Genomic DNA, 13,782 nt, shown 5'->3' on the forward strand with positions numbered 1-13,782 from the left:
TTCATGTTATATACACAACCAAATCCACACTTTCAAAGGAAAAACTAAAAGAATTAAGTAAATAGAAGGAAAAGTCATAACTGCGTAAGTATTCAAAACTTTTGCCGTGTGCAAATCTAAATTAATTCAGGTAAACAGAAAAACCTTAACGAGCCACATCATTAGATGAATGGCCTCTGTGTGTGCAATAATAGCCACTTAAGATTTTAGAATAAAAACTGCCTCTGTGATGTTCCTTTTTCAGGTAATGAATTGAAAGCAAGTCAGGGATAAAGTCATTGAAAAGCACAGGTCAGGAGAAGGGTACAAAATCATATTGAAGTCTCCAAATATCCCTGTGGGCACGGTCTATTCAATCATCAAGAAACGGAAGGTGCATTGTATCAACCAGACACTAGCTAGATCAGCAAGTCCCTCCAAACTGAGCAGCCAGGCAAGGAGGAAAATATGGCAAAAGGTGTTGTGGTCATAAAAGACCAAATAGGAACTCTTTGGTCTAAATCCCAAGCGTTACATTTGGCACAGACCCAACACAGCACATCTCCCAGTCAACACCATCCCTACAGTCAAGCCTGGTGGTGGCAGCATCATGCTATGGGGATGCTTCTCCTCAGCAGGGACGGGAAAGCTTATTAGGAATGAAGTAAAAATGGATAGAGCTAGAAGAAAACCTGTCTCCCTGTTCTGCTAATAGACTTATAAAAGGAAATTCACTTTTCAGCAGAACAATGATCCAAAGCACAAGGCCAAAGCTACACCGGAGTGGCTAAAGAATAAGAAAGTGAATGTCCTTGATTGACCCAGTCAAAGTCCTGACCTGAATCCTATTAAGAATCTGTGGAAAGACTTGAAAACTGCTGTCAATAAATAATCCCCAGTAACTTGAGAGAGCTTGAGCACACATGCCAAGAAGAATGGGTAAAAATTGCACCAAGACAGCGTGCAATGTTGGTAGAGACTTGCTGTCAAAGGTGTTGATGGGTCTGAATACTTGTTCAATCAAGATATTTCTGTTTTTTGTATCTCTTTAGTTCTTGCTGACATTTACTGTAACTTATCTTAAAAGTCATTAAAGCCATTAAAAGTCTTCAGTTTTATTTATTTTTTTAATTAAGATTAAAAAAAAAAAAAACAATCTTGCAGTTTCACAAAATGGGACATCATAAGAAGGGTCTGTATACTTTTGCAAGACATTAGTCACAGCCTTGATCTTTCTCTGCCAATTTATAGGCAGGATATTGTTTTCATAGATTGGAGTTGCATAACGGAATCAATATGATTTAATCAATTCCCCTCCCACCAGTGGGCACAAAAGTGTTCTTACCTCCCATGCACAGTCGCAGTCTTCTCTGTACCCCCTGGCAGGACCACTGTCAGAGAGATGTCTTTGTCAATCAAGTTCTCCTTCTGATCCATGGCTACGTTTGGATGTTCCCTGGTCGGTGAAAATCTTGAACCATCAAAAGACTTTGTTATGGGTGAAGGAGGAAGAGGAGCTTTCCCTTTGGTTCTTCTACCAGGGAGAAAAACAACAAAACAAAACACCATAAGAATGTCTGCCAATCAAATGCTCTTCTACATTTATAAACTGCAATATCTGGAATGTTGTTAGACTGCCAAATATTTTTACAGTGATACTGTACTAAATGTTAGATAAGCATGGTCCTGGGTCTTTGTATTTGCAATAGCTGAAGCATTGTTAAAGAAATAAATGAAACTGAACCTCCAGAAAAATGAGCTTAGGTTTAACAATGAAGGGACTGAAGAACTGTAATGTGATGAGCAATGCTGGTTAGAGCATTTATGGGTTACGGAAAAGTAGATAAGGGGGGCAGTTTTTAACACTACAAATGACCTGATACTTGAGAAAGTTTACCTCGCCTTGCTATACTTCAGTTGCAGCATATTCTACAAATAGAAGAATGGAGCTAGTTCTACCATACGGTTTAATTCAACATTTTTAGATAAAACTGACAATGGGCACAGCAAATGTTAAAATATAACTATTATATCGTGTTATCTGTAAAATTGGAAAGCCCCATGCTCTGTGAATGTACTGTGATTTCAGAGTATTGTTTTCAGGAGTTTCATCAGCTCCAAATCACAATGCAAACACAATAGACCAACAGTTAACATCATTTATTATTTGCTATTGCCCTTACCAGTCACACACTCAGTTTTTCTTTATAATACCAACTTTACTAAACTCTGTCTGTCAAACATTAACTGCCCTTTGCTGTTTTCATTACTGTAATATGCACCCATGCATACATTAGACAATGTTCCCCTCTGTATGCTGACATATTAATGAAAAATCTTTGCTCCCATTGTTTCCATTTTGCACATTTCCAGCTCATTTATTATTGTTTGCTTCATTTCCTTTGGCCCCTGCTTTGGCAAATCCCTAACTCAGATTGTTGACTTGACTTGACTTTCAAAAATAACACAAAATAGGACAGTAACAGTGTGCATTGTATTTTAAGTTTCAAATGGGCTACTTTTTAAATGCAAACCTTTATCTATGAAGTCATTCGGACACAAATGGATTTTACTGAACATTGTACTCTCCCTGTTAAAGTTCATAGCTGTTCACCATGAGATGGAAACACCCAACCGATTCTAGTTTAAATAAATATGGACTGTAAAATGCATCCTAAATAGAACACATTTTCAGATCAAGAAGTCTCCATTTGTGATCTGGATTAATGGTCAACAGACACACAAATGAAAGCAGTGTGTACAGAATGTAACAGTAATTTTTGCAAGACATTGAGTCTCAGCAGTTTTACCATGCTTTCTATATGATTGCCTTGGAAAACATGATGTGCATTTAGTTTTGGTCTCCAAAATAATCTTATTAGAAATGTCTCATTTATCTTGGAAAACATGATGAGCCATGAAATGGTATGAAAGAAGTCCTTATTCAACACTTAAAAGGGACATATTACATTAAAGCAGTGCTTCCCACCATTTGGAATTTGGTCACAAGATATACAAATAAAGCTGTTTGAAATAAGGAAAGAATGGCTTCCAAAAGAACATAAGAAGAACATCCAATCAGAAAAAGAAAGAAAAGATAAAATAAATGCATTAAGAGATAGATGACATCAACAAATATGGGGAATATTTCAGATAATTAGAGGTGATGACAGCTCCAGTGTTATCTTTAATGAGAATATTAACTTCAAACTTGCTCATTAAAACTGACTGTATGTGGTAAACTGCATGCAGAGAAGTGCCCAAGCAACTCATTCTCTCATGGTGTGTAATCTATGTAATCCTGCTGAGATATGCAAGAGCTGAGCTCAGAGCAGCGCAGCAGCTTTTGTGTTGGATAAATAATCAATCAACAAAGACACACTAGAGCATTAAGAAGTGGAGAAATTATTATTTTTAGGATTTTTATAGACACCCATCTGGGTAACACATAGGGTTTCTCTAAATATGAACTGACTTCAGACATTAAATACTTTTAATTGGGGAAATTATCGAATACATTAAAAATACTGATGTTTTTCTGAAAGGCAATCATACTTAATCCAAGATAAATGGACACACTGCGCAGCCACTGCCAGACGAGCAATGCAAGCTCCAAGAGACACAGAATAGAAGTACCTTTACATTGCACCTATTTAAAAAAATGGGAAGGTGCTAATTCATGTAATTGATTTAATAAGGTGATCTATATCTGAGTTCTACATGAAATAAAGCCATAGAGGCCCTCTTGCTACTGATAAATACCAGTCCTTTTTCGATTTAAATACTTCATGACTGACTACACAATGTTTTTATCCTGCATGCAGTTTTTCAGTTTGTTGGTTTAATAAACAATAATGTGCTTCCTTTAAAGCAATACCAAAATGTTAAACATAACATGAAAAGTTAATACCCAAACATTCCCAGTAAAATATCAAATACAAATTTGAGAGCTCCTGTGCCAGAGTAGTGACTTTTATCCTTCATTGGTTTAAACCTGACAGGGAAACAATGTTGACCTTTCCAGCCAAAGTAAACATCTGACTGTTTATTACGGTGATTTCAAAAGTCTGTATACTTTGACCTCATGGAAAGGATTAGAATGCTCATCAATATGCAATGTTTAAAAAGCAAGGACTCAATACGTAGATAAGTGAAATATAAAAATTACCTTTTAGTTTTCAAGCAATAAAAAAAGTTTAATAGGTTACCCTGCATACATGACCCACTGCTTGAGGAATTCCAGTGTGAAATTTCTGCAGAGGGCACTGCTAAGACTCCATCACCACGCTGGAATTTCAGAAATGTTTGAACTACTTTCTCCCTGCTAAGCTGTAAAAATGACAGATTTTGACATTTAATTTTTTCACCCCTTTTGTTGGCAGGACATCTGTTCTTGACATCTGGGCCTACTGCAAATTAAAAACAGAATGTGATAGTGGATTCGCATTATGTACAGGGAAGAATCCTCTGTCAAACAAAAAATATTGAAATTGTAATTTGCCATTGATGGCGGGTCAGTTTGGATTTGGTAAGGCTTTAGCTGTCAAAATAAATACTCTGCCATGTAAGATAAAGTAGTCAGATTGAAGTCAGATTGTTTAAAAGTGGCGCCTGTTTAAAATCCAAAGAATTTCACAGTTCAGATAAGATGTCTTTCTGGAAATCTACAATACAGTGTGACACAAGACATGTGACACTTACCATTTAAAATAGTATGGTAACTAGCATTATATTTTGCATAGAAAAAAGGAACACTTTGCATGTAAGCTGTTCAGTGCTAGCAGCTACTGAAAATTAGACACACCTAAACTAAGTCCACAATGCATTTCATATAGCAAACCAATTTTACCAGTAAGAGTAACAAATTCACATGACTATACTGTTCAGGACACATGCGATGTGGTCTTCTTTCCAGAACACAACCTTCTCCTGAGCACCATTCTTTATAAACGGAAAACAACATTATATTTCACTGTTACCATGACAAGTATTCTAAAGGTCACCATTTTCCAAAAAGTCTTCATTTTTGCATTTGAATAACGCCTTTGCCTGAAAATACCCAGAAACCAATTCACATCTGTACAGACATCAGGAGTCACACTTACCTCTAATACAGAGATGTACTGCAACTGAATGACTGAATTAGACCTAAGTGGTTGAATAAGTAAATGGAGATGTATTCATATGAAACATCCAAAATCTCTTTATTATAATTGGATACTTCACCGGTTATAGTAGTAAGTACATGTCACAGATTATTCTGTAACAACTAAAAACAATGGAAAACATGAAAGCTCAAGCTAGAGACTAACCACAACTGATTTGCAGAGAAAACATGTTGTGGACACAACGGTATTGATACACTGGTGTAAAGTCCAGTTGTCAAGGTCTTTCAGTTCAATTCAGATTAAAAGATAATATTGATCAAATAATAGTGAGGGACAGGGATTATTATCCTTTTCTTCCATCCATTAGTATTGCCAAGTAATTTTATATAGCACTTCTGCAATACTTAGCATGATATAGGTACATTTGGAAACACACACTGATGTATTAATATAGCAACACCATATCTGTAGGAAACAAGTAAAAATACTAATACTAACAACAACTAAGCTGTTTTGCAAGAAGAAATTCACACGGCATCTGTCCATGTGAACGTCTAGTGCTGACGTCACTCGTGTTCCTAGTAAAGGTTTCGGAGCCTCAAGGAATGAAGTACAGAAGAGCACTATTCAAGGGTGATGGTATCTGAAGATAAAAAAGGTCACCCTTTCAAAACTATTATTCTTATCTCGCAACAATTTCTGGTGTGCACAATCTCTGGGAAAGAAAAATAAAATCTCTAGCAATTTTAGAAAAATGGAAATACCCTTAATGGTCTGTAATGACCTCTGACTGCGCTAAAGCTCCCCTCTCATGCACTTTTCCAACGGTGCTGCATTTCTTTTTTTGTTTAGATAAAAGCAGGGTATATTGCAGGAAGTATTTAACATGGGAAGACAAGTTTCAGCTTGATCTTGCCCGACACAACAATAAGAGGCCACTGTTGTGAAGCGAGGCTTGCAAACTATACCACCCCTGTCACTTCATTTCATAACTTTCGGAAGATCAGGTACACAGCAGTTTCAGTCATTGTAATAACAGTTTTTGACTTGGTTTCAAAGACCTATTAATTAGATTGTGAGCTAGCCAGTTTCCACATGTAGTAAGTCAACTACTGAGCATTTAGGTCAAGCTAAACCAAAGATTTGTGTAGACACTTTCTTAAGTAAGGATTCAAAAATACTCCAGTTAGTACATGTCATCAGATTTTTTTTTTTCCTGAAACAGTGAGTCACTCAACCTCAGGAGATCTCAGGTAAGAAGCAGTGCACTTGAAATTATAGCCTTCACTGCTCATGGTCATATTCCCAACCATTTTGTGCATTTGCTTATCAAAACAGGTAAAATACATGAGCTCTGCAGAGCCTTTTAAATAATCTGGGAACTGAGACACCTTTTTGAAGCAAACATCAGTAAAAAAAAAAAAATATATATATATATAGAAAGAAAGTGAGAGGCACACACCTTTCACTTTAAGCACATGCTTTAAGTAAAGTAAATATTTCATGTATCACCAGGAATTGACAATGAAACTACTGTTACTGACAATTTTAACACATTCACATTGGCCTTGACAATTCGTTCAGTTTCATTCTCTGAAAAAGCCACTCCCTATAGAGGACTACCAGACGCCTAAATAAAGTACAGAACAGATCACTTCATAAAATATACAATTACAGTAAGTTTAAAAAGATTAGGGTACTCAAAACAGTGATGTGAAAAACATCAGACCTTATCGGCCATGTGTGCTGCCACCTGGTACTGAAACTATAGCAGGTGACTAATCTCAATGTCAGATAACTTGTAACGTGTAACATAGGTTAACACTTCAAGAACAACCCCATTAAACGGATTTAAATTGAATTAACCATTGTACAATAGTACTTTACTGGTTTCAAACTGAATGCTGTGGGCGTTAATGAGTTACACGCGGTGGTCTGAATTATACTGGAGTGTGGGTTATGGAGCCTACAATTTAGCTTTATCTTGGATGCCATATGTTTGGATAAAAAGCAGGTTCAATTACTTCCAATGCTTTCCATGTTAACCCAAACGGTATTTCACCTTAACATGACGTGTGTAAATGTGGTGAATAAAACTTCAAACGCGGCTGCCAAGTCACTTACAAAACGTGCGGTAAACGCCTGTGAAGTCGGGCTGCTACTTTCTAGCGTGTTTGTTTCTGATAGGAAATCGAATCGTTTCACTGGTTTTTAATGCGTCTGTCCTGTACTTGTTTCACCACAGCTGAGAAAATAAAAGGAGAGGTTTCTCTTACCTTTGCAGTTCACTTCCTCACTGAGACCTGAGCATGCTTTGACATGGTCCTGCTAGTGCCTGTGCAAACCCGTACCGAGCGAGCGGGTCTGATCACCGCAACGCCCTTTTCCTACTTTGCCGGGACATTTGCAGACTGGCGCAAAGGTGCAGGAAGCAACTTGTAACCTGTTTGCGCCGAAGCTGCACTCACTTTTGCACGGATTGTTCTGTAAACGAAATACTATTTCAAATGCAAGACTTATTCAGGGGAGAATTGCAGTTATAAAAGCAATATATTCTCAACGCTGTCTGAGCTGAAGCAATATTGTTAGCTGGGAGGCTGTGGATTCCGTGCATTCCTGTGCAACATTATTCTCTATGACAACACAGCTAGAATAAATTCCTCACATAGCCAATGAAGAACACAGGGCAACAAGTGCTCAAACACACTACAGGGGGGGAAAAAAGACATAATGTGTTTCATCTATGAATTGCAGATCTGTACTCAAAACCCCCTTATACTTAAAAATGCCATTGCAAGAACAGAGTTGGGTACTCACACATCCAGAGCAGCTCAGATTCAACCTGCCAGGTACTCCCACGTAACAAAAAGTGTGTGGTGTATCCCAAAATGGTTTCAAATTAAGAACCCGCCTCCTATCCTGTTTTTTTTTTTTTTTTTTTTTTTGATTGAGGTACTCTGATCAACTGCAAAAAGTCGGTATTTACTGAAATACAGCTCTAAATATAACCACATCAACTGCGCTTTAACAGTCTGGTACGGTAGATTAGCTCGACACAACCGCAACTCCTCTGGGAAAAAGTGGGTTGACAATACAAAACCCGAAACAATATGCAAAATAACCTTCCTGCACATAACTGGACAACACCCAAAGTATTTTAAGAGCCGAGATCAACAATACATGCCGAAATAACAGCTGCACGTTTCCGCCAGGGCGGCTATTGACAATGAGAGACATTTTTTTTTTATCTTTAGCAAAGAACAGAAATGTGTTGATATTGCAGTACAGACTTTGGGACCATCACACGCACATACAAACACATTATCAAATATGTAACTCTTTGAATGCAAGTTCTGCTGCTCAAATAACTAAAAGTACCAAAAGGGAATGTGGGAGATTATATGTGTACATGCATGTATATAGAGACCACTAGGTTTGCTATATCATCAGGTCAAACCTGTACAGAATTGGCTCACAATTATGAAAAGGGAGAGTGATTATTGGATTACTGTACAGTATAATATGATTTAAGCACCAATTAATCATACCTGTTGTATCTTACACAAGATCTTGGGGGAAGGGGGGGGTACCTTCTACTACATTTCTCACATATACTAGTTTCAAGTGATTAAAACTAATAAAAACAACCTTGAGCAGCATGCCACATAAAATGGAAGAACTGCAACATAGGTATTATTGCTCATATAACTTACAACTAGAATCCCCCCATGTGTCACTAAGCCCTTCTTTCATTTCCACAGCATGGGAAAGAAAACATTAACATACAGTATTAGCCAATGCAAAATCATGTCCTTACCTCTCTACTCTTCTCAGCAGTAATTTGCCTTTTAAACAGCTGACATTTTCTTTCAATTCAGGGACAGAGCTAACAATCCATGTCTTACAAGGGCCTACCTTAATGCTCCGCCTAGACTGTGACATCAGTAAATCTGTCTACCGTATTTATATCCCTGTAAACTGGCCCCATGACCGGCTCTGAAAAAGCTCTTTAGTGTTGTGTTGCGCTTGCTTCAGATATTGTTTCTTACAGCCAATTGTGAAAAGACCTGTAATCAGCTTTGTAGTCCGAATGGTTTCAGCTTATATGGAATTTGGTCGGGCAAATTCAGTATTTAGTCTCACTGCTATTGTGCTGGATGTTGTTTTTAACTGTTTTGAAAAGTGCTTTCCGTTGATACTGTACAGAGGGACTTGTAATTATTATTCAAGAACTATCATACTTTCATGTTTTTGACCAATGTAAGGATTTTGCCTTTGATTTTCAATGTACTTTAAACATGTTTATTTCTTTCAGGATGTGTGGTGTAAGGAAGATGATTCATCAAGACACATACTGATATTATTTCAGTAATCCCAATAATCTTTATTAGATATTGTAGCGCAAAGCCAGGAATTCTGCTTGTTCCAACAGGGTATAATGATCCCTTTAGTGGGGGGTGTTTTTCATTCAATTAAAAAAATTTGAGACAAGACTCAACAATGCCTTTATTTTCTATGTAATGTTTCCTTATCTGTTACATCTATCTATTTAATACAAAAAACATATATCCTGAAGGTGTCAGCTGTGTGTATATATATATGTATATACATACACAAAAACTGTATAAAGATATGCACAAGAGTTTCACACAACTGTAGAGTGCTATTTCAATACTATTACCCATGTAATGTATTGAGACCCTCCATGAATTGAAGTTAAAGGCAATAAAATATCAGACAAATAGATGTTTATTGAGCCCAGATTTACAAAGCACAGTTGAATGCTTAATGGATAACTGAATTTAAGTGGTGACTTGTCACTGAACCACTTCAGTGACAATTTAAAGCAGATTTACTTAAATTCCCTCAATCTAATGCCACTGGGTTCTGAAGTGAGGTTTTCTTGAACAGCTTGTGATCGTATCCTCAGTTTCAATTTAACAGAACAAAGGAAAATTATCATCCCAAAAACTGTTTCACATTAATGAAACAAGAAGAACAAATATTTCTAGCAGCTCCCTTGGGCTTAATGATTTACTTTTTGGGCTGTCAATTATTTCATTAAGAAGTAGGTTACATCCAAGGAAACATAAGTCTAAGTTTCCAAAAAGTATTTATATTTTATATTTGTAAAGGAATCATGCAATTACTTGTTTATTATAGTAGTCAAGATAATATGTAGTCTTGTACTTTATACTACTACACCTGTGCACCATTCCGATTTAACCATGTACATTATCAAATATAAAATAAAATCTTGAATGTAACATTTTAGCTTTTAAAACCATTATTGTTTTCAATCATGACCCCGGCATCTAGTATGAAATTCTATCAGTTGCACACCTGAGAGAATCTCCTGTTCTTGGTTGTGCAGCTCTGTTTAATTTTAAAGTTGGCTCAGTCACACAATCTGCTTTTTTTAGGTGCTGGAAACAGGGTGATGACATCTGGGTATTGCAACTATCAGTCAGTACTGTTCAGTAACATTCACTGCTTAGTAAAAAAGTTAAAAGTTATCAAGTGAAAATAATTCTCTCTTGTATTATTTATATATTCTTATGGAAGAATCGGTCTGGGACATGACTTTCTACTGTTATACAGAAATAAACAAATAGCATGGTAATATTTATGATATGTTTATAGACAAAACAATTCCCATTCAGTAGAGTACAATTATTATGCAGATAATGTCTTTATTTAGAAAACAATAATCAGTGCTATGCTGGTTTGATTGTTATCCTTTTCAAATGAAACATTGTTTATCATGGTCTATATTTAGGCCTTTTTTAAAGAGTGTTTGAATGAAGTAAATTACATATTATTATATGAATCACACTAACTACAGGCATTCTCTTTGGGAATGTAAAATGTTCTCAGGATAGTACGTCTGATCATACCTAGCAGGACTTATTCGCTTACATGTGGATTAGAATAACATAAATGCTATGCTTTCCAGTTATTTATATTCATTATTTAAATGTTTGCCTTGCTGTGGTAGAATAATATTCACTGTTCAACAGCTTTTCAACTAGTTCTTACACCTCTTTACTTTTCGAATGTGCCTTGTTTAGAAACAATGTTACAACACCTATTCATATTATTGAAGAGCTAATATACCCATGCAGGCCACATGATATATTAACTGGAAATCTTTGCTAATCGTCAACAGAAATTTAATTTACCAATACTGGTAGTTAAAATATTCTGAGATTTGGTTATCACATTATCTGGTTAGAAAGACCATTCACATTGATTACATGTGCACTAGTTTGAACCTTGAAATACAAATTTGACTCGAGCCACTATAGTGAAATAAGAACTTGACTGGTTCCAGCTCCTGTAGAGACGGTAATCAGAGATGAAATTCCTTTCCCTGACAGAGGTTATCTCCAGTTCATGGTTGAGGTGCAGCCTGTACCATCTGATGGGACCTTCCTAGTATTTGTTTTTACACTAAAGCTGTAACAACTTATTTTAGTAGGTTTTTATGAGATGGAGAGAGTACAGTTTTGTGTGGCAAAGTTTAAAACACCACTTATAGCACACATACACAGGCTACAAGAATAATGAGAACATCTGTATCTTGTTCTGGCAGTCCAACACAAGAGAAACTACAAAAATCACTGGCTTATTCAAAAGTCTGTTATCAATTTCAATAGAAAACACATCAGTGGAAATGTTTTACTGGCATTTTATCTCAGTTACTGAATTGTTACCTGCTAGAGCATACCTTCCCTTCTCAGTCGAACAGCTGCAGAGTGTCATGTGATAGTCTGCCTGGGCAATCAGCTGTTGATAAGTGTAGGCTTAATGGTCTTATGGCCACTTTTCCCAATAAACTTAAAATATGATTGGTAAAGGATAATCTGTCATAGAATATTTAAGACTCTTTGTTCTTGTGTAATATTATCACATTTTGAAGCTCAGGTTCGGATGATTGTCAAAGATGCAAATGCTTGTCCCATAACAGCCGCACATCACACTTGTTTTGCAGTAAGAAACAAACATTTCAACTTTTCTGGCTTCACTGTAGATTGATCTGCATGGTTTATGGATATATATCTAAAGCATTCAGTTAAGCCAAGGGTGGTGCTATACTAAACTGAATAAGTGAGCTACTGCATCTTATGTCTCTTTTATTTCAGTTAACATCCCCAATATTGAGGTTTTTACTGTATATGCATAGACTCAGGGCAACAGTGCTAAACAAGCATAAATGTGTATTGTGAGATGAGGTGAAGACTTAATATTGATTGGTGTTTTTGATTTAGCTTGATGTAGTGAAATCACAGAAAGTGACCAATTTAAATTATTTTAAAACAGCTGATGTAAGTTTCAGTGTTAAAACATTAAGTTATTATTTACTGGTTTAGAAGACACCTGTATCCATGTCAACATTAATGCACATTGTTTCTCAGGTCTTCATATGCAGAATAATAATTACACTGCCTCTTATTTAGGGAGTCTCTTGTGAGGATGGTTCAAAAGGCATAATCTTCTAGTGTTCAAAACTGTTATTTCCTGAAAGGATTAGCTTTATAGTTTTCAAAACAAAGTCAAGCGGTTAGTTTTTTAACTGTCTGTTTGAGATGACCATTTGAAATACCAGCATAACAACCACAATGTTAATAAACTTTAGTATATCCTTCTGTTGAATGTAACTTGAGCAATGTGCATGATAGACACAATGAACGTTATCAACAAAATCATAAGGCGCATGTTGATTTATGGTCGGATGAAAATAATTATGTTTTAGGTCTGGTTTAACAGGCCCCTACTTGCAATTATCTGGAAGCAGGAACATTTCAAAATTAAAATGAAATCAACCAGAGTTACCAATGTTTCTTTGACAGTTACCCACATAATTCAAAGTTCAATGTTAAATTTAACATATACTTCTAAAAAGAAATAACCATAGTATTCACTTAAGCTTAAATAGTTTCCATTCAGAACTAAGTTCCACATACATTTAAGTATGTACAGTACTCAAGCTGAAGCAGTGATGTCAGCAACTAGCAAACAACTTACTTTTTGTATGCTGAAATGTGCATTGTCGCAGTAGTACACTGATCATTTGCATAATCAACTATTTTTTTTATTTTTTTTATTTCATTTTTCCTGACCCACTGCTTGGGACATCTAACAGTATCATGTTTATGCAAAATATCCATTGAATTATAGTGACTTAATGCAGGAAGTTTTGACCTTGACATGTCGGTGTACAATGACTCACAGGAGTTTCCTATGCAGCTACTGCACTTAGAGCAAACAAGCACTCGATCAACAGATGAGATCCCTTGGGCTTCCCCCCAGTTTTGTACTAAATGTTGTTGTTTTCTAAGCAAAGAATAACAATGCTGTCTAGCCAAATAGAAAATGTAAAAGAAACAGCTTAAGGTGATTGCTTTCGAAGTACTACATAATGACATTGAAATCACTGTGTTCAACACATTCAGATACACAGTACTTGAAACGTTTTAAATCCCCTTCATAATCACTCAATAAACAATAAAACAGAGCATATGGCATACAAGTTTAGAATATACATGAATTATAATACTTTTATAAAAACGGGGATATTGATATAAGCAAATGTGTCCTGAATCTTGACTGAACCAAATTTATAGTCCTTAGCGAAAGCACTAATACAACTGCAAAGTAGGGCAATTGAGCTATTGCCCAATTTATGATTGGA

At 36.1% G+C, this 13,782-nt stretch overlaps 1 protein-coding gene across 6 annotated transcripts in view; it reads right to left on the reverse strand.

Annotated features, from left to right (window-relative positions):
- Positions 1-13,782, reverse strand: part of cobll1b (cordon-bleu WH2 repeat protein-like 1b) — a 41,580-nt gene that overhangs the window by 16,047 nt on the left and 11,751 nt on the right. For 2 of the 6 annotated variants that reach the window (XM_066688557.1, XM_066688554.1), the window contains exons 1-2: positions 8,905-9,044; positions 1,325-1,513 (exon numbers count right to left, since the gene is read on the reverse strand). In XM_066688557.1, the coding sequence (XP_066544654.1) occupies positions 1,325-1,513; positions 8,905-9,029 (314 nt within the window). In that variant the 5' untranslated portion in view covers positions 9,030-9,044. Of the gene's footprint in view, positions 1-1,324; positions 1,514-7,363; positions 7,572-7,904; positions 8,006-8,904; positions 9,045-13,782 lie in introns of those variants that run through there. The other 4 variants (XM_066688559.1, XM_066688558.1, XM_066688560.1 and 1 more) reach the window with 4 other exon arrangements.

This window comes from Amia ocellicauda, chromosome 16 (assembly GCF_036373705.1).
Source record: "Amia ocellicauda isolate fAmiCal2 chromosome 16, fAmiCal2.hap1, whole genome shotgun sequence".
NCBI classification, from domain to species: domain Eukaryota; kingdom Metazoa; phylum Chordata; class Actinopteri; order Amiiformes; family Amiidae; genus Amia; species Amia ocellicauda.